The sequence below is a fragment of the Dryobates pubescens genome, chromosome 6 (genome assembly GCF_014839835.1).
Source record: "Dryobates pubescens isolate bDryPub1 chromosome 6, bDryPub1.pri, whole genome shotgun sequence".
In the NCBI taxonomy this organism is placed as follows: Eukaryota; Metazoa; Chordata; class Aves; order Piciformes; family Picidae; genus Dryobates; species Dryobates pubescens.
This window is the reverse complement of record NC_071617.1, coordinates 34,923,947-34,945,886: the sequence shown is the minus strand read 5'-3', so window position 1 is coordinate 34,945,886 and position 21,940 is coordinate 34,923,947. Positions and strand designations below refer to the sequence as shown.

Sequence of the window (21,940 nt, the reverse complement as noted above, 5' to 3'; positions counted from 1 at the left end):
CCTTGCATTTGGTCTTGTGGAACTTCATGAGGTTGGCTTGTGCCCACCTCTCCAGCCTGTCAAGGTCCCTCTGGATGGCATCCCTTCCCTTCAGCATGTCTGCTGCACCACACAGCTTGGTGTCATCAGCAAACTTGCTGAGGGTGCACTCAATGCCACTGTCCATGTCACCGACAAAGATGTTGAACAAGACTGGTCCCAGGACTGATCCCTGAGGGACTCCGCTTGTCACTGGCCTCCACTGGGACATGGACCTATTAACAGCCACTCTCTGGGAGCAGCCATTGTTGATTTCAGTTTCTCCATCCCACAGTTATGTTCTGCGCTGATTGTCCTGTAATTCTCCATCTGACACAGGCACTCACATGTGGCCAACTGGGTACTTTGAAACCCTTAGACCTTGAAACCCTTAGGCCTTGCAGTATTTTTTATTTTCTTTACTCTTTAAATACTGACTGGGCATGTACACACTGACTCTGAAACCAGAATTTTGACTCACAGAGCATATACATTTATTCTGGCTTCAGTGGAGATAATGAATGTTCACTGAAAGTTACACCCACCACCTTGGGCTGAATCAAGCTGCAACACCACTGGCACTAGGACAGTTATGTAAGGAGTTTAAGTTTGCGTACGTGGTGGTGGATGTGTAGGTGGCATTATCCCTGGTCTTCAAAGGCCCAGTTGCACTTCCATTATATTTAGCTGAAGCTTGTTTTCTCATGTGGAGAGAGTGAAGACTTAGTCCCTGTTTATCAACAGACAAATTCCCCAGTTTAATTTTTTGGGTGAAATCTTCTATTTATTTATGTATTTATTTATTTCCAGAAGGTGTGTGTAATATAATTTATACTCATTCCAGTTTTGTGATTCTGGACTTAAACCTGTCATTATTACTATGATAAGTCTATAGAGGTTTCTTTGGAGCTTTCAAGAACAAGTGAACAGTCAAGAATGGAAAGCCCCAGACACCCTCTTCATCTTTGCACTCTCTCTTTGAGCTAACATTGCCCACTTTTTGTGACTGCTTGACAGAATTTTCAAAAGAAAGTAGTTTGTATTTACTGCACAGCTACCAAAGAGTGTTTTAGTATTGGTTTGTGATTCAAATGCTCATTTATAAACATCACTGACCCTCTCTCATGATGAAATGTTGCATATTGCTATTGTCTTTACAATTATTGTCAATCTGTTTTCTCATGATAATCAGTCATTTCTGGAGCACAAGCTATAGCATCCAATATATAATTCACTTTTGTGGAGACAATTATGTTGATTGCAAAATCCATCAGAATGCACTGGCTCTAAAAATAAGTGTATGTGGCAGCCCATATTTAGCAAATTGATGTTATTAATCAGACCCTGTTCCTTGCATATCATTCATCAGTATGTTAAGTGGTTTTCTGCGCCCTTGTCAGGGAGTGGCAAGAGATGGCAGCTCTGCAAGGGAAGATAAGCAAGAATTGAGGAATGCAACAATGCAGGCAGAAACTTTGTCTCACTGTCTGGTCTGACCAGAAGGTGCAAGGTCCTGCTACAAAGCAGGGAGAGGGTTTGTAATTACGAAGCTGGCTAGGGGCATATCTGCAATGTAGCTCAATCTAGGACAGGGGGAAGTAGCTGATCTTAAACTCAGTTCCCGGATGCAGGGGGCCCCAGTGAAGGCACTGCATGCCCTGTTGAGGACAATTACAACTCCTTGTGCTGAGGGCCCTTACCAGGACATTTGGGGGATAGATAAATAGAGAACTATATAGAGAAATAGAGGAGCTTTTATTTGGAAATTCTTCCTGCAGATTGTACTTCTGTATGAAGCTGTAAAACCACTGACAATTCATATGAAAGTGGGATTATAAAAGCAGACAATCTTTTCTCTGAAATGCTGAGGGCTCATGACTTTGGTCTGAGAGAGAAACTGACTGACAGCCAGATGCTCAGGGTCAGGCTACTGGACACATGCAGTTACTTCACACATGTTTTGGTGCAAAAAAGGGTGTGTAAATACATATTTTTCATCTCATTTTTATAGAAGGGAGAAGAACAAGATCTAATTTCTCTGATTTTTTTTAATATTCTGGCTGAAAATTAGAGTGATTTTGATGTTTTCCTTGTCTTCCAATATGCTAGTGAATTTTGTTACAAGCAAGCCAAAGAATATAATAATAAGAATGTGAACTGGTGAACTCAAAATTCCTGAGCTGCTGTCAGTCTTTGCTGTGACTACAAGTAGCTCTGTTTTATAATAAGGAGCAATTTTTAACACATTGCAATGGCAGTAAATTGAGTCGAAGTGTGGTAATGTCCTTCAGAACTATTTTCTTCTACACTAGTGTATATATTGTATTGCCCAAAGAAACTAATCTTTCTCGGGCATATGCTGCCGTATTCACAGTGGGACATAAAAATCAAACCACATGTATTATGACCTTTAGGGTCCTGAGGAGAAGGGGATCTGGATATTCCATAGAAAGAAGGTCTCAGATTTGGCCATTATTTTTTTGACTCTTGGCTAAAATATGCTCATTATGATAACCAAACATTGATATGGTCTGTTTGCTATGGATTTGGAGCGGGGAAAATACTGCAGTACAGTCACACACTGGAGACAAGAGTTTTCTTAGGCGTAGTGTTAGATTAGTAGTGTGGCAAGCTAATTCCTCTATTCTGCTTCTGGTGACTTTATAATTGTTTTGCCAGTATTGAGAACTCTGTCATCTGAAGATGCATTTGTGTTGAAACCTATCCTGACAGAAAGATGAATGGTTAGTCACCACCTCTGCAGCAATCATTTTTGTTGGAGGTAGTAAGAGATGCTCATCCCCAAGTATACCCACAATGAGACTTGAGGAAATGCTGAGCTAACTAAAGGTACAGGGGTGATAAGAATATGGTTTAAAAGGACTTATGAGAAGAGGAAGTTTGCTTTGTTCAGGTGGTTGGACTAGATAAAATTTAACCCCTGGAATTCTCAGTTTTCTCATTTCTATTAACTGTGCATTCTATTTCTAACATTTCAAGGGGCTTAGGGATTCTTTTTTCCTTGTTCAATGAAATAGCCAATTCTGAAGTAAAAGAGTAAAATGCTTAATTGTAAAAGGATCTAAATGACAAAGTGTTCTCTTACCACTGCACTGGTTGCACAACAAGGAATTGCTGGTGGGAGAAACTGTACAGTATTCAGTTGATGTAAAGTATCTGTTGCTAAATAGTGTACCTTGGAAACACACTTTATTCAAGGGTAGCAACATGATGCAAAACACTGTGCTGTTTATATAGTCTTAAGTTTCTTTTTCATCCCTGTGTCCTTTCAGTATTTAGCTGTCAGTATTCCATTTTATTAGTTAAGATTCTGGTCTGTTTGAATGAGGTGAAGGCAGAAAGCTCTGCGGAAGGACTTTGGATCTAGAAAATAAATGGGAGAATATTTTTTTCTCATGATACATAGTATGTGACATGCTTTTAAATTTTTTGGTCTCATTTTTTTTTGTTTTAAATATTGGTTATAGCAGACTAATCTTTGCAAGACTTGAATTTTACCTGAAACTATTTTTTAGCTAAAATCTTAGGCTGAAATGGTGTGTTTTCTAAATATAAAGTCAACATAAACAAAACCATGTATACATATTAATGAGAACCTACTTGACTGATATACCAGCAACTCCTGATAAAACTCACACATTGTAAGTTACACACATATAGTTTTAAAAATGTTTTTGCCATTAAACAACCTCACCCCAACTATCTCATGTATTTCCCATAAGATGTCTCTTGCATAAAGAAGATTTTATAATTATTCAATGAATCTCTGTGTCTGACCCATCGTTTTAGCGTGATAGCATTGATCCTTTACTTACAATTTACTGGAATAGAAGGAGAAATATTTTTCAAAAGCTAGTAAAATAGAGGTGAACCCTCTAGATTTCTGCTCCTCTGTGTTTGTGAGATAGCAGCAAATTTTGTGTCATTTCATTCTGTTCTAGCCGTATACCTGTGCAAGCGGACAATGCAAAACAAAGCAAGGCTAGAGCTGGCAGACTATGAAGCTGTAAGTACTTGGGGAAAAGCACATTTCTCTGCTGGGCCTAATGAGCATGTGAAATCATGGTAGGCATGAGAACTATAGGCATAATATGTGAAAATTTTTACCAACGTGAGCCAGCATGTAGGTCTGATATTGCTCAGTAGACATAAGTGCTGTTGGAGAGACTGTATTGAAGGCTATCTGGGCAAAAGCTCAGATTTTGGTCCATCTCTAATCTTATTCTGCTCAGATCACTATGCCAGGATCAGAAATAACAGTTCGCGTATCCCAGACACACCACAAATGTTTGAAAGCAATTGTAATCTACACTGTGTAAAGTTTGAATGAAGGATCACTGGCAACATTTTTAAAAGCACTTAGTAGCTGTAGAAATAGAAATGTCATTCTTTAAATTGATGCTGGTGCTTGAGCCCTTGTCCCATCAGTTATACAAGAAGCAAAGATGGTCAAATTAGAGGCACTTCCCACTCCCTGGGGGATGTTCTGTGCCCCAGGTAAGGTAAGGTAATTAGGGGACAGGAAGAGCCAGACAAAGAGGAAGCTGGATTAGCTGATGAGGATGGCATTCACTAAGGAGAGAGGTGTTTTGAATTCCATCCCTGTTCCTCCAAAAATCCCTGAATTTTTCATGAAAATGTCAACATAAAATTCATGAACAGCCCTGGCTCTGCACTGAAAGCTGTCCAGCTGTGCTACTATGACATGATAGCAGGATAGTCAGCCAGGCCTCTCAACATGCAGAATACTGCAGCCGCAGAACCATGCTGACACACTATTGCTTCTTCTGGCACAAGCTTGCTTTTCAGTGTACTGCACTGTAGGGTATGCATAATTTTATACTTACATTCCTTAGAAAATTCACTTCCAGTATAAGACCCATGAGAGCCTTTACTGATATTGACAAGATCTCTCGCAAGTCTCCTCTTTCCTCTTTGCAATCACAGAATCAGACAGGTTGGAAGAGACCTCCAAGATCATCAAGTCCAACCTATCACCCAACCCTAACTAATCAACTAAACCATGGCACCAAGTGCCTCATCCAGTCTATTCTAAAACACCTCCAGGGATATTGACCCCACCACCTCACTGGGCAGCCCATTCCAATGGGCAATCACTATTTCTGTGAAGAACTTCCTTCTAAGATGAAGCCTAAATTTACCCCTACACAGCTTGAGACTGTGTCCTCTTGTTCTGGTGCTGGTTGCCTGGGAGAAGAGACCAACCCCCACCTGGCTACAACCACCCTTCAAGCAGTTGTAGACAGCAATAAGGTCTCCCCTGAGCCTCCTCTTCCCCAGGCTAAACAATCCCAGCTCCCTCAGCCTCTCCTCATGGGGCTTGTGCTCCAAACCCCTCACCAGCCTTGTTGCCCTTTTCTGGACACCTTCAAGCAACTCAACATCCTTCTTGAATTGAGGGGCTCTGGAACTGGACACAGTACTCAAGGTGTGGCCTAACCAGTGCTGAGCACAGGGGCACAATGACTTCCCCGCTTCTGCTGGCCACACTATTCCTGATACAGGCCAGTATCTCATAGAGATATATTTGCAATGCATAGCAATACAGTTAACGCAACGATTTTTGTGTTAGAAAGTTTACATAGTTTTTACACTTAGTCTCAGTAACAGCAGTGCTTGAAGGTAAATGCTTTTTTTTAGCAAGAGAACCTCTGCCTTCTTCATGTTAACAGATGGCATACAGCTGCCTTTTAAGCTGAAGGGAGATTGGAAAAGCTCTGTTACTGACAGTGAAGCTGCTCCAGCATCACTGGAGGAAAGAATTTTTCTAACATTTTACAAATCTTCTTCCTGTTATCATTAATAGGCTGTAGGACACACACATTTCCTGTACAATGGTGAAGAACTGTAGTCTGCATTTTTTTTGAATAATGATAATAGCAGAAAAGGTCTTAGATGATTCCTATAATACCTAAATGTTGATGGCTTACTGTATTCAAAAACATTATAATAAGTAGTCAACATTGCTTAATGCAAATTGTTTTTGTAAACAAGTGAAGGAAACCATCATGTAGATTGTCAAGTATGGAGCGTACTGCTGCTATCTTTCAGTATTAGATGTTTTCAAAACATGAATGTTTCTACTACTCAGCCAGTAGCCCATATATGACAATGCTCTAGAAATGTCATGTTCTGCTGAAGATTGCACCTGCACTTGCCATCAGAGTTTCAAAATGCCATGGAGATGAAGTGCTTGGGTGTATGACTTGGTGGTGGACTTGGTGCCATAGACTTACTGATTGGACTCAATTATCTTGAAGGTCTTTTCCAACCTAAATGATTCTGTGATTCAAAAGTAGATAGATCTATTATTCCATCCTATTTGGTGTCAAGCAAAGATATTATATTAGGTAAGTAAGGTAAGTTTACACTTGCACAGATATCATGACTTCATCATCCTAGGGGAGGAGAGAGTGGGGCAAGGTTGGAAAGATAAACTGAAAGCCAATAAATACTAAATAAAACCTAACTGACTAAGTTTTTTATGTATTTTCAGGAGAGTTTGGCCAGACTACAGCGAGCATTTGCTCGGAAATGGGAGTTTATTTTTATGCAAGCCGAAGCACAGGCAAAGTAAGTTCCTTTGAAGATAAGTAGTTTTGGTTTTGTATTCTTTTTTGAAGAGAGAAGGGGAGGAAAAAGTGATTGGACACTTCATCAATTTAAAATACTGTGATTAACACTATTTCTTTTAAATATCCTATAACATCAACAGAGTTGACAAGAAGAGAGACAAGATAGAGAGGAAGATTCTTGACAGCCAGGAGCGTGCTTTCTGGGATGTGCACCGGCCAGTGGTGAGTGCTAGTGGGGCCAGTCAGTGTGGCCCCTGATAAATGTCACTCCCTGTGAGGAACTGGGGCAGCCTTGAAACAAGTAAAGAGGGCTGTAGGCCCACCTCCCGCCTCCCTTTTTTGCAGGATCTGTAGTTTATATCCTGCTATATTGAAGACTGCAGATGTGCATACACTCAGTTTGGGCTTTTCAGTGAATAGGTATGTTGTGTCTGATTTCTTGCTTCAGAAGGTATCTGTCTGTGACTCAGGGTATGAGTCACATAACCAAAAATTGCCAGCACAGCTAAAAAACTTTTTTTTTTTTTTTAAATCTGTTGGGGTTTTTTGCTTGCAGAACCTTTCAACTTCAGTCTAATTATATTTCCAAGCTATTTTTAATGTACATAGATATTGAATGGGCTGCCTAGGAAGGTGGTGGAGTCACCGTGACTGGAGGTGTTTAGGAAGAGACTGGATAGGGTGTTTGGTGCCATGGTTTAGTTGATTAGATGGTGTTGGATGATGGGTTGGATGCGATGATCTCAAAGGTTTTTTCCAACCTGGTTAATTCTATTCTATGATATTTACTTTGAACTGTGGGAGTCACATACTGTCCAAACAAGTCTGAGCTCCTTTTCAAAGTCTATCTAAAACAATTAAACAAACAAAAAAAAAATCTTACATAATCAAATCCTTTGGAGAGCTAAAACTTTGAGAAAGAACATAAAATGTCACAAGACTTCCAATTAAGCTGTAAGAAGTCAATAATCACATTTTTTTTTCCTTTACTACAGAATTATACCTGTTTCCTTTACCTAGAGCTAAACTTCCATTTTTCTTGTGTGTACAGGTTTTGGTAGGATTGTCAGTGACACCAAGCATAGACCCTGTCTTCCACTGTAACACTGGGAAAAGATAATTGTTCTGAGGAAGTAAAGTTAGGTCACAGTACCTGCAGAACTGGTGAATACAGTAAATTTCAAATAAAGAGAAATAAACTTGGACATGGTCAGCTTGTATTTGTGACTGTGGAATTGGAAGTGATAGAAGAAATGGATTTTTGGACAGGATTTACAATGTCAGGTAGAGAAATAATTTGAAATGGAAGATTCAAACAACAGGCAAGAAAACGGACTTTATTGTCTAGTCACTGATGTAAAATAAGGAAGGAGGACAGAAAACAGTCTTTCATCTAATGTTCAAAGGAGCTGCATGGAGATTAGACAAAAAGTTTCTATGGAGCTGAGAACTTTGAAGGTGCAGGCAGCTTTTATATTAGACGTAGAAATGGTTCTAAGGGTTTTGAAACCGGGAATGAGATACAATTTCCAGGTCTGGAAGAGATGAATTGTTCAGGTTAAGATATAAGCAGACAATGAGGAGAAAATTAAAGAAACCAATAGGAAATTGAATCTGATTGAGAGCTTTGGATGAACTGTGGATAAATCTGACTGGTCCACAGATGTTTTTAATCTGGCTGTAAGAATACCTAGGAACTAGTCAGCAGTGTAGAGTCCTGACCTTAGGAGATATAAATAGAAGGATGGTGAGGTTCATACTTAGACTAACCAGCTACTCTCACTAGCTAGAAGCTTCCATTAAAAACAGTAAAAAGTAAAAGTGGAACAGACTGAAAAGAGAAATGTAATTCTAGAGCTAATTACAATTTCTAATGTCTTTTCAAGCCTCCCAAAAGCCCACCAAAAAGTCACAGAAATGCCACAGTTCTGAAGAGCTAATTTTGGAACATTAGGTAATGTTTATGTAAGAATCTTGGGGTTAATGCTTGCTTTATTTACAGTTTTTTAATCTTTTGATAAAAATTCAGAGGGTAGGGGCAGTGATACTATTATTTAAAACCCACCCCAATAATTTTATTTTATTTTTATTGTAAGTGAATTTTGAGAATCAAATTTTTCTTTTCTTTTTTAAGGGGAGTAAATATGTATTTTTCAGGGTTTTTTCAGGTGTCCTGGTTCTTAGTTGCCTTATTTCTTACCTACCCGGCTACAGTGTTGGTACAGAACCTTTATATATAGAATATAACCTCTGAATATTATATCTACATTTTATCTAAAAAAAACAAAAAATAGAGAGAGTTTACAGTGGTGAAAGGGATAGAAGAAGGAAGCAAGCCATCACTCCAAAAGGGTAGTGCAGCAGTGCACTACAGGAATGGAAAAAAAAGCTGTGAAAAAAACAAAAGCAGTGACACCAGGCAAGTGTAGCTGCAGAAAAAGACCTTGATTTGGGTATCAGAAATATCACTGTGATTGGTAAGTTGAAATAAAAACCCTAAGATTTGATGTGTAAAGAACATTTACTTCAAGCATCTCCATTTCCTAGGTCCCAAGTAAAAATCAATCCTGCAGGTGGTTACAGAGGCCCTAGGAAATTTATACTATGTTCTGAGAGACAGACAAATTCTTAGAAGTCATTGTGCTGATACTTTTGATCACTGGCTGAATAGTGCCCACAACTTTTTGTTATGTTTTCAGACTGAGATGGTGCTTGGAGACGAAGGGAGAAAGTGAACTTCGAAAGGAGTTCTTTTCAAATAGTCATCTGTTCCTCAATTTTCTTTCAAGAGACAGTTAAGGGAATGGTTTCATATCTTGCTGATCAGTTTCCATTCTGATATATATTTAATTGCAGTTTCACTGTGTATTTAATTTTTTATTTTGGTGTGTATTTTAATGTAATGTAGGGTGTACTCTTGCTCAGTCCTGTAAATTACAGATCACAGAATCACCAAGTTTGGAAGAGACCTCAATGATCATCACATCCAACCCATCACCACAGACCTCATGACTAAACCATGGCACCAAGTGCCACATCCAATCCCCTCTTGAACACCTTCAGGGACGGTGACTCCACCCCCCCCCGGGCAGCCCATTCCAGTGGCTAACGACTCTCTCAGTGAAGAACTTTCTCTTCACCTCAAGCCTAAACTTGCCCTGGCGCAGCTTGAGACTGTGTCCTCTTGTTCTGGTGCTGGTTGCCTGGGAAAAGAGACCAACCCCCTTCTGGCTACAACCACCCTTCAGGTAGTTGTAGACAGAAATATGTCTAATGATTTTAGTATGCAGCTAGAAGGAACGTGACTGAGCTTCAACTTTAGGTACCGCCCCCTGAAAAGACATTCCTGAACAATTTTTATTCTTACTAGTTTAGATACTAATCATAGTAAAACCATGGAAATGTGTGTCAGGGAGAGTTGTATAAACTCCCTTGAGATCCTGAGCAGCAAACCTTGGATAAAAGCCCGTGCCATTATTTTTAAAGTAGGAGATACTTAACATAGGTCTGAGATTAATTTTATTCACATATAATGACGCATTTATCTTTTTAGTTTCAGACTAAACATGTCTTAAATAGCTTCCTTTTCTTTCTACTTGCTTAAAAAGTGTGTAATTTTCATAATTTTGAAACTTCAGTCTATGGAACTGAGAATTAGAGCATTTATCAAAAAGCAATAACAAGTTGAGATAAACTGTGGAAGCCAGGTCCTTCCTGGAAATTAAGAAGCTGCTCTTGTTTGAAATGAAACGTCATGCTCCTGATTTAAGTCTTCATAAAAGAACTCATAGCTTTCCTGAATTATTACATCTGCTTAAAATCCATAATTTTACATTTGTTTAAAAAAAAAAAAAGACAGATAGGTACTAAACCAGTAAATCCTTTGAAACGTTCTTAAACCTGCATCACATACAGCTGGAGCAGAGTAGATGTGGCTTGTTGTAGAATTGACTCTGTTAGGTAGCAAACAAGGACAACTGATGTCTTGGTTATAAATGATTTACTTTTCTTCCTGAGTTATACATAAATGTAATTTAAATGAAATGCATAATAAAGGCCTTTTGAGATTCAAAGTAATTTAGAAGATGATGGGGGAAATATATTTTTCTCCTGAAAGTTCGCTGCATGATTTATGAGTTGAACAAAAAAAAAGCCTTTTGTTTTCTCCAGTGCCTCTGACCTTTGTCCTCAGACAGAATGTTGGTTTCAGTCATATTTAGCAGGTTTGTGTGCAGTTGCTTTCAAAAGAAAGATGGGAAATAGGCAACAGCTTTCTAAGATTTGCTAGAGTTTAAACTCTGATTCTGGTTTTGTTATACTGTGATTTAATGAAGCATGAGCGTGCATTGAGCTGTGATTTCAGTTCTTGTGTTGTGCCATTCGTAGTTTGGTTAAACTTCATCCACAGGACTTCTGTTCCCATTCCTACAACTGGTTTGCTGAATGATGGTTATAATTTCATTTCTGTGAGAAAGACATGAATAGCAGCTATTGATAAGGAATGGACTCAATGGCCTTAAACATATTTTACAGCCTAAATTATTCTAAGTTTGCAGATGACACCAAGCTGGGGGCAGGTGTTGATCTGTTAGAGGGTAGCAGGGCTCTGCAGAGGGACCTTGACAGGCTGGACAGATGGGCAGAGTCTGATGGCATGAGATTTAACATATCTAAGTGCCAGGTTCTACACATTGGCCACAACAACCCCATGCAGTGCTACAGGCTGGGGTCAGAGTGGCTGGAGAGTGGCCAGGCAGAAAGGGACCTGGGGGTGCTGGTTGAGGGTAGGCTGAACATGAGCCTGCAGTGTGCCCAGGTGGCCAAGAAGGCCAATTGCATCCTGGCCTGTATCATGAATAGTGTGGCCAGCAGGAGCAGGGAAGTCATTCTGCCCCTGTAGTCAGCACTGGTTAGGCCACATCTTGAGTACTGTGTCCAGTTCTGGGCCCCTCAGTTTAGGAAAGATGTTGACTTGCTGGAATGTGTCCAAAGAAGGGCAACGAGGCTGGTGAGGGGTCTGGAGCACAAGCCCTATGAGGAGAGGCTGAGGGAGCTGGGGTTGCTTAGCCTGGAGAAGAGGAGGCTCAGGGGAGACCTTATTGCTGTCTACAACTGCTTGAAGGGTGGTTGTAGCCAGGTGGGGGTTGGTCTCTTCTCCCAGGCAACCAACACCAGAACAAGAGGACACAGTCTCAAGCTGCACCAGGGGAGGTTTAGGCTGGATGTTAGGAAGAAGTTCTTCACGGAAAGAGTGATTGCCCATTGGAATGGGCTGCCTGGGGAGGTGGTGGAGTCACCATCATTGGAGATGTTTAGGAAGAGACTGGATGGGGCACTTGGTGCCATGGTTTAGTTGATTAGATAGTGTTGGATGATAGGTTGGACTCAATGATCTCAAAGGTCTTTTCCAACATGGTTAATTCCTATTCTATTCTATTCTATTCTATTCTATTCTATTCTATGGTACCATGAAAAACAAAGTCATTATTTATGTGATTTAATACAGTAAGACAAAGTTTACAGGGTGGGTATATCTGGTAAGGACAGCAGCAACATCAGATGTGGTTTCAGGATAATTCACTGATTTGGTAAAATTCAGAAATATGCGTGATTTCTGGATTTGGAGGTTTCATGTAGTTTTTCCCTATCAGCAAGGTAGGAAAACAGTAATATTTAAATGTTTTAAGCATTTTCACAGATCCATCACCTTTTGCTTCTTTCTGCATTTTTTTTTAAATGAGATTCTGTCTCCATTAGTCCAAATTTATCTGTTTATGAACAGACAAAGTGTATTTTACGTGGTTTGTACAGGACCCTGAGCCAGTAGGTAATACTGCCAGGTGTCTAGAGCCATGCAGTGGATAGTTGCAGTTATTTCTTCTGGGTTTACTGTTTTTGCTTTTGTTTTTAACGATTTTTCCATCCCGTCATTCAAGATCAGTCTCAAAGACCTGGCAAAAAAACTGAATTTAACTTGATTAAGGTGATGCAGTCCTTCATTTCACACTTTGCATGCTACAAATCCTAGATTTTTCTGGGCCACTCACTTTTTTAGCCAGAGAATGCAGCCATCTGCTTTATCATAATATTGTCAGGAAGTTTTTAAACATCTCCAAGAAACAAATGTTAGTCATGCCATCCAACTTCACTAGTGATGTATCTGCATACAATTTTCATGTCTTTATTTGCCCTGTTTCACCATATATTCTTACAAGGCAGGGAATGCAGCCAAAGCAGCAACTGTCAGTCTCAGATAATTGCACTTCTGGTAATGAAACAAAGCCTTGTACAAGGTTTTCTTTTCAGAAAATGGTTGTAATGTTTATGATCCATACTCAACGTCTGTTTGAGGGAGATATTTTTACAGCCTTATGTAGCTAGCCTGCTAACTAAGACCTTCATGAAAGAATTCATACTCATGTTATTTAGCATTATTATTTAGTCTGACACTTGAGTAAGGGTGGGGCAGATAGGGATTAAAAAAGCCAGCTTGCTTTCAACAGTGCAACAAACTGAAAGTTTTCAGATTAAAATTGAGGATTATGGAGAAGTCAGAAATTCTGAAATAGCTAAGTGATGAGATGGGGGAAGGACAGAATCACAGAATCACAGAATGTTAGGGGTTGGAAGGGACTTTGAAAGAGCATCTAGTACAACTCCCCTGCCAGAGCAGGATCACCTATACCAGATCACACAGGAATGCATCCAGGCACGTCTTGAATATTTCCAGAGAAGGAGACTTCACAACCCCCCTGGGCAGTCTCTTCCAGGGTTCTGTCACCCTCACAGTGAATTTTTTTTTCCTTCTGTTTCCATGGAACTTCCTATGCCTCAGCTTCCACCCATTACCCCTTGATCTGTCATTGGGCATCATCAGGAAGAGACTGGCTCCATCCTCTTGGCACTCACCCTTTACAGATTTATAAACATTAATGAGGTCACCCTTAGTCTCCTCTTCTCCAGACTGAAGAGCCCAGCTCCTTCAGTCTCTCCTTGTGAGGAAGATGTTCCACTCCCTTAATAATTTTTGTGGCTCTGCGCTGGACTCTCTCAAACATTTCCCTGAGGTCCTTCTTGAACTGAGGGGCCCAGGGCTGGACACAATATTCCAGATGAAGCCTTACCAGGGCAGAGTAGAGTAGGAGGAGAACCTCTCTTGACTTACTAGCCACATCTCTTCTAATACACCCCAGAATGGCATAGGCCTTCTTGGCCACAAGAACACATTGCTGGCTCATGGTCAAGCTTCCATCCACTAAGACTCCCTGGATCCCTTTCCCTTTTACAACTCTCCAATAGGTCAGACCCCAATCTATACTGATACCTGGGGTTGTTCTTTCCCAGGTGCAAGTCTCTACACTTGCCCTTGTTGAATTTCATTAAATTTCTCTCAGCCCAGCTCTCCAGCCTGTCTCACTGAATGGCAGCACAACCAGCTTGTTGGTGAATATATTGAACAGCACTGGTCCCAGTACTGACCCCCAAGGGATTCCACTAGATACAGACCTTCAGCTAGACTCTGTCTTTTGACCACAACTTGCTGACTTCTTTCCTTCAAGCACTTCACAATCCACAGGAAAAATGAGATGACATCATGGCTTGCAGTTATACCTAGTTCTGGTAGCAACTAGCAAAATAAGCTGAAGTGATAAGGGCTTTTTTAAAATAAGTGTAATGTTTATACAGTGATTTTTATTTCTATGTGAATTAAATTTGCTGCTTTAATCAAAAGCATTCTGTCAAGGACCTCATTATAAATCAAAAGGCAGATAATGAATTTCTGAATGTCACCTGTATTTGCCATCAATGTTTTCAGAGACATGTGGTCAGACTTTCCTGTTGTCACTTCTTATCAAGTGAATAGCCTAAATTTTTATGTATGGAATCTGTGAAAGAGCAGTTTCCTGCCTTATAGGGTATAAAAAAAAAAGAGAGAGAAAGCAATAATGATTTAAGTATTTAGCATATGGGCAACAAAACAGAATAATTTAACAGGTTTCCTTATACAACAGTGTTGCAAATACTGGCATCTTCACATACACAAAAAGCACACTAATACAGACTTAATTAATACTATCAAAGCACCACTAAAATAAATACAATTGACATAATTTATGTACAATAATTCCTGGATCTGAAAAGCAGTCACTACAAACCTAAAATACTCTAAATTAAGAGTAATTAGAAATTAAATTAACTGTCAAAAAGAATTAAGCACATAACTTCCATGCAGTAGTATATTCTTTAGCACACCTTCTAGTTTAGTTGTGTATGACTTGTCTCAAAATTTAAACATACCTTTCATATGCATTTTGCATACTATATGTTTCTCTGAATTAATTTTTTTAACACTATGATAAAATCCTGTTCCCTTAAGGTGAAATCCCAGCTTTGCACATGATCTGTTCTTAAACAAGCAACTATATGAGACTATGAGAATCTCTATCAAGATTCAAGATGCTCTGTCTCCTGTGAATTGATGTTATGGTTTCATTTATTAGTATTATATTTCTTGAAACATGTCACTGAATGTTCATTTCTCCTCTTCCAAGTAGGTCTTTGGTTTGTACAGCCACTAGAATTTCTTGCATGTCTTAAGACTGCTCAAACCAGAATTATATTTTGGAATAGCTAGAAGGCATAAACAGGAAACTAGTACAGTGCAGGCTCCTTTTGTTTTGTTTTGTTTTGTCTTGTTTAAGATGATTGAAATATTTGAAATTTTAAGTGATCCTAAGTACCATGAGACTTCTCACCTCTTAGATTAAAAGCCATCTGAGTTAGCATGCTGCAAACAATTAAAGCTTGATCAAACTAATTGATCAAATGTCTTTTTTACTGATCATCTTTGAACCTCATTGGTCTCACCCAAACAAGAGAAACAATGTGTAGTTAAATTTTTACCCATTAATTGCATGACTTGCTGTGTTTTGGTTAAATTCACTGCAGAACACCAGTGGAACTCCTGCTATTTTCATAGCAGTGATGGTCTTCAAATAAATCTTTGAATAAAGCATATATTGATTTTACTAATTGATTCAAATAGCAGTCTTTCTGTTCGTCACATGAGGCTGTCTATAACAAGCTAAATTTACCTTATGCTTAAATGCTTATGTCTTTCTCAGCAGTTTATCATGATTTCATTATTCCTACATCAGTGTATTTCTAGTGGATGACACAATCAGGTTTATTGCTCATTCATTTCAATTTAACAAGTCTGGAACTTTATATTATTTATCTGTTCTTTATTGAGTCAAAATTAATTTAGCTAATAAGGACATGTATTGAGCATTTAAATTCATTCTATGCTTGCCTGCATTATTCTCTACTAAAGCATTCAATAGAAAAGAATACTTAATCCTGACAAAGCTTTTATTAATTCTTATGAATTAAGACAGTCCCTTCCTTTGAAGGAAGCTGTTGAATAAGATTTGACATTGAACAATCTGTGGCCTGAAATACCAGTTCAATATATGAATAAGAAAAAATGGAAAGCTACGTTTGCATAATTAGAAGCCAATAGGTTGTACATCATTATCAGCTTATATAGACAGATTTTAGCAGTTAGGATGTGTATAATTAATTTGTTTCCATAATACTAATTGAATGTAGATTCTATATCTGTGAAGCTGACCTACCAGTCGTCTGGAAAGTCTTGTGAAGATAAGGTGGCCCTATTTCAGCTGAAACTAATGAAGCAAGGCTAAAACAACAACAACAAAGCAGCTTAAAAACATTTCAAAAGTTATAGTAGCCAAATAAATGTCTTTCCCTAATTAACTGCAATTTTAATACTAATGTTAACACCCCTCAATGTGATAATAAGTCAGACAGAGTACATACTAAATATATGACTATGCTAAATATATGACTATGTTAATCAACTCTCCATCCAAATCATGCTAAACATCATCTAGAAGGCATAGGCAGCCAGGGCTAGGGTATAAATAACTACAGAAGGAACACCTGTCTGGGGAAGAAGACTGGATGTAGCAGGGATGCTTTCTCATAAGAACTGTGCATTCAATATACAGCTTAACATTCGTGCATTTCTATTATTTCTTGTATCTCCAGCTTTGTTGCATGTTCACCAGGATTTGGAGTTAATATTCACGCTCAATCACTTGCTGTTAGTGCATTTATTACCAGCAATACCAAATCTATCTGTCACAAGAGCTGCTGAAATGAATGGAAATTATAAATTAGATACAGGCTTTTAGAGACACTAATAAAGTACATAAGAGTGTTTTAGATTAAATACTCTTAGCTGATTGTAAATTAAACCCATGATTATGTGCTAGACATGAACTGGCAATATGCACTCACTGCCCAGAAAACCAACCATATCCTGGACTTCATCAAAAGAAGCATGGCCAGCAGGTTGAGAGTGGTGATTCTGCTCCTCTACTCTGCTCTGATGAGCCTCCCACCTGGAGTACTACGTCCAGCTCTGGAGTCTTCAGCACAAGAAAGACATGACCTGTTGAAGCAGGTCCAGAGGAGAAGCACAAAAATGGTCAGAGGGCTGGAACACCTTTCCTGTAAAGAAAGCCTGAGAGAGTTGGGGTTGTCCAGCCTAGAGAAGTGAAGGCTCCTGGGAGACCTTATTGCAGCCTTTCAGTACTTAAAGGGGGCCTATAAGAAAGATGAGGACATCCTTTTTAGCAGGGCCTGTTGTGACAGGGCAAGGGGTAATGGTTTTAAATGAAAAGAAGGTAGATTTAGAGTAGATATAAGGAAGAAAATTTTTGTGAAGGTGGTGAAACACTGGAACAGGTTTCCCATGGAAACATTTGAGGTCCTGTTGGATGGGGCTCTGAGCAGCCTGATTTGGTTAATGATGTTGCTGCCCACTGCAGAGGGGTTGGGCTAGATTACTTACAAAGATTCTTTCCAACCCAAAACATTCTGTGAGTCTGTGATACTATATTTGCAGGTTCAGGCAACTATGGGTACTGGGTTTATTTTCTCGTTACTTAAGATTGATTGATCTATTAGTTATGAAATTAGCTATGTTTAAACATCTTTCAAGTCCTATCAGATAGGACCAGGAAAACAGTTTTCTGAAATTTGTAAAGCATTAGAAACATTCAGCTCTCCTTTGACTGTATCATGACAGCTAGTTTTCCAAATCCTATTAAAAGATCTGACCACTTGTACTCAGGCCATTCAAAATGTTTTTTGAAACCTTCTATTGTACCAGCAGTCATTAATAGTGCGGCTGTTCCACTTGCAAAGCCATTTTACTTGTTGACCCTGAAGTGTGTAAAACAAGATAAAACTCCAAAATAATCTATAACTAAACCTCAGCATTCCTTTATAAGCCTTAATGGGATTTGCACACTCAATAACTTCCACCTCTGGGAAATGAAAAATTGGTGCATTGCAGGAGCATTGCAGCCTGTGTTTTTTCTTGTGAGAGCCTCAATTTACCAACAACTTAGTATAGAATTTTAATGTCTTCTGTGATGCTACAATTTGTGACAGGAAATAAACTTTCCCACACAACAAGAATCAAAGTGTGTATTCCTCCAGCTAATAATTTAATAACTTCTTTGGTTTTCTTCAGCTGACTATCACTGGAAATTTTGTCTTTTGCCTCACTTCTTTTTCATAATCTTTATTGCCCTTCTTCTCTCCTTGATTTTTCAGTATGCACAGTTCAGCTAGCTACACATGTAAACTGCAATATTAAAACTACAGATAAAAATGAACTCTGGTATTCTGCTTATCACTCAGTGTCTGATTAGCTTTTCCTTACTTTATAAGTAAGTGATACGAATAGTGGCTGTTGTGGATTAGAAGACTCCTTTCCCCCCAAAAAATGACAGAAATAGGAACAATGACAGGATAGATTCTTGCAGAGAGCAACACTAACATTTAACACTCAGGAATTTTCAAATTGAAGTTTACTATATTTGTGATAGTCTGCTATTACAAATAATGTAAAGGACAGCTTTCAGTCTCTGCCTTGTATTTACGTTTGTGTGCCCAACTTTACCACGTCCATGGTTTAAACTTATGGTGTTTAAATACTGAAAGCCTGGAGATCTTGAAATCTAGCATTTTTCATTTAACAAGTTAGCCCATTATTGCAAAACAAATCAAAAGATCCTTGTCATAAGGTATTGACAACAAAATGCAATGAAATTGTGTAAGGGATGTGAATTATTCTGCCTAAATATTTACTTCTTTAAGGCACACTGAATTTGTGGGTGTGCATATTGAGATGAAGTAATTATTTTAAATATCACCTATGCATTTTTAGCTAAAGAGGCTGTGAAATTACATTCCTTAAATCATTACTAGGATTGTGTAGGTTGAGTACACAGCACAAGCTGCCAGAGGGCAGAAGCAGCTGTAAGGAAGTAAATACCAGTCTTGACTTTCTGTTCTGCTCTTGTCAGGGGGAAAGGCAGAGTGATGAATTTTATGCTGCTGTGAATACTTGATTGGAGTGTTCTGTAAGGTGGATTATTTGAATTTCAGTCCCTGCATCTTATGAAGATCATAGGCTGTGCCACAGAAATGTAGGCTGAGAGAGACCTCTGGAGGTCATGTACTCCAACCTCATGCTTAAAGCAGTGCTAACTGCTAAATTGAACAAGACTTTCCAAGCCCTTGGATTAAACAAGTTTTGAAAATTGCCCAGAATGGAGGTTCCACAGCCTCTCTTAATCAACTTATTGTTTTATTATTAAGAATATTTCTTTATAGCTAACTGGGATTTCTTTACTGCAATTTCTGACTGTTGCATCCTGTCCTTCCATGGTGCACCTGTGTAAAAGGCTTTGCAAGCCTCACTTAGGCAGCAGAAGGCAAGTAGCTTTACTCTTTTGCATGCAGAAAAGGTCTGTCCCTCCATTGGTCATTTCTATATGGAATATATTTCTTCTGCTGCTTGTGGCCTCCAAAACTAGTCTTGGTATTCAAGATGTATTCTTATGATGTTGAGTAGAAAGAAATAACCATTTCCTTTGCCAGTTGGCTATGCTACCGATAATACAGCTGGGTGTGTAGTTTGTCTGCATTGCTGTGAGGACATACTGTTGATTCGTGATCTGCTACTCTGTCAGATCATTTTCTATAGAGCAGCAATACAGACAGTTCCCAGCCTACTGCAATGCATAAACTTAGTCCCTCCCACATACAGGGGTCTCAGATACAAGAAGACTTGTTGGTTATTCTGTCTTAAGTAGATTCACAGTTACATTGCTACATTCTTTAAGAAAAATAAAAACCACCAGAACATAAACTGATGTAATTTTAAACATTCATATACTTCACTGAGGATTTCACACATACTAGAATTGCAAGCATATCTGAGAAAAGACATTTTTATACAAAAGGTTTTGATTTTGGCTATGTGGCTAAGCAACAAAAATGGCCCTTGGAGTGTGCAGCTTTTTACAGCAAGCAAACTATAAATGCTAGGTATTCTGCATGTTTGGATAGAAGCATCCCATGGCTAAAGCACCTCATTTGATGTAAGAAACGAGTTCTTCCAAAGAGTAGCTATGGGCGTCAAAAAACTAATGCACTGTTAGTGCTGTTACAAGGGCTTAATTAACAAATTCAGTGTTGCCACAGTTAAGGAAAGAATATGAATATCAAGTAGATTTTTTTTTTAACTAGACATACACTCAGGTGGTTGTTGTTTTCAAATGTTGACTATAGCCAGATCCAAGCATTTGAGTTTCTGGACCTGGAGTTATTTGACCTCCTTTCCTTGCAGAGGAGGATTCCTCCTTCCACTGTGTTTTTTGGCAGATTCCTATTATGCAACCTCCTAAAAAACATCAGTAGAAAATTGTGGTGCTTGGAATTCATACTAAAGTGCTTATCCACTAATTGAGTTGTCCTCTATATGTTGGGTTTTGTATTATTTATCTGCATCTATTTATCTCAGCTGGACTGACATGTTCTTTACTGTAAATTAATACAGTGGCTGTTGTACTTTCAGATAAGGGTATGCAAACAGATTAACAAAACTAAACTTAAGTTTCTTTCAAATATATGACAGTTCTTCAGCCAGGTATTTAAAAGCAGATAAGGGCCAAATTCTACCCTGCTTATTAGCTTGCTGTATGGCAATTTCAACAAGATCCAAGACTTTCCTCTGTGTGTGTAGAGGGGGAACTGTTTTCATACAAGAAATAAGCATTCTATTTACACATATAGAAGAGGTTTCAAGTCTTCCAGGAAATGTGTTTGAAAACTATTTACAGTATTAGTATGCAAATTATATACTACACACTAAATTATAATCTTGCAGCAGAGCACTCTGACAGGCATCTCACTGTTTGAACTATGGTAGTCCAGTTAAAAAAGCAATGCAAAAAGAAAACACAGCTGGACGCAATTGTATCAAAACACATACTTATTATGTTAATGGGGGCATACAAATAAAATCAGATGTTGTCCAGCAAAGGTTTTCCCACAAAGAGGCCCAGTTATTTCAGCAAAATGTTCAAATAATGCAAGCTTTTGTGTTTGTTTTAATTGAAAAGATATTTGATATTCATTCCTCAAAACTGACAGACGAAATGTGGCAGCATCAGAGACATAGTAAAGTCCATGTCATATCAAGTATTATTTTAACAAATACTCTTCAACTGATAAGAAAACATGAATTGTGACCCTGATTACATTAGGTACTTCCAGTGATGTATTTTAAAGCAAATTATGAGATCACTATTATAGTGGTAGTCATACATGTCTTAAACTCCCGTTGCTACCCCAGGTTGTCAGAGTAGTGATACACTCTTTAGCTGCCTTTCCTTTTGCACTGAAGCTTCCTGATGCTTCCCTGCCTCTACCTCTCCTACAGAGTTTCCCTCAGTCACACTGGTCTGGTTTCTGCCCTCACAGTCTCTTGTGAGTGCCCTTGCAGTACCATGCCACAAGCAGCTTTACCTCAGTGTGAGAGATTTTAAAGTCAAGTGTCAATAAGAATCCACTAGATGCTGCAGATTTGGTTCGGTCTCAAAACCTAGCTAGAAAGAGCTTTGCCTTTGTTTCATTCCTAAAAATCTCCCAGAATTTCTTGTTGTGTTCCTCACATCAATCTTCATAGCTCTGGTGTGTAAGCTACCTGGGTGAGGTGTTAGATCTGTTCATGCCAGTTTACTGCTGGTAGACTTTAAATCCTTCTTCTGATGACGTTTATGCTCCTTCTTTTCCTTTCCCTTCCTTCCCTTCCCTTCCTTCCCTTCCCCCCCTTCCTCCCCCCCCATTTTTTTGGGACAAGCTTTTAACAAAGCATAACTGAAAACTAAACAAATAACATTTTGTACATTGTAAAG

At 38.8% G+C, this 21,940-nt stretch overlaps 1 protein-coding gene across 10 annotated transcripts in view; it reads left to right on the top strand.

Annotated features, from left to right (window-relative positions):
* The window catches only part of RGS7 (regulator of G protein signaling 7), a 250,979-nt gene that overhangs the window by 181,835 nt on the left and 47,204 nt on the right, over nt 1-21,940 (top strand). For all 10 annotated transcript variants that reach the window (XM_054162305.1, XM_054162303.1, XM_054162304.1 and 7 more), the window contains 3 exons: nt 3,981-4,045; nt 6,557-6,633; nt 6,776-6,857. In XM_054162305.1, the coding sequence (XP_054018280.1) occupies nt 3,981-4,045; nt 6,557-6,633; nt 6,776-6,857 (224 nt within the window). The remainder of the gene's footprint in view (nt 1-3,980; nt 4,046-6,556; nt 6,634-6,775; nt 6,858-21,940) is intronic.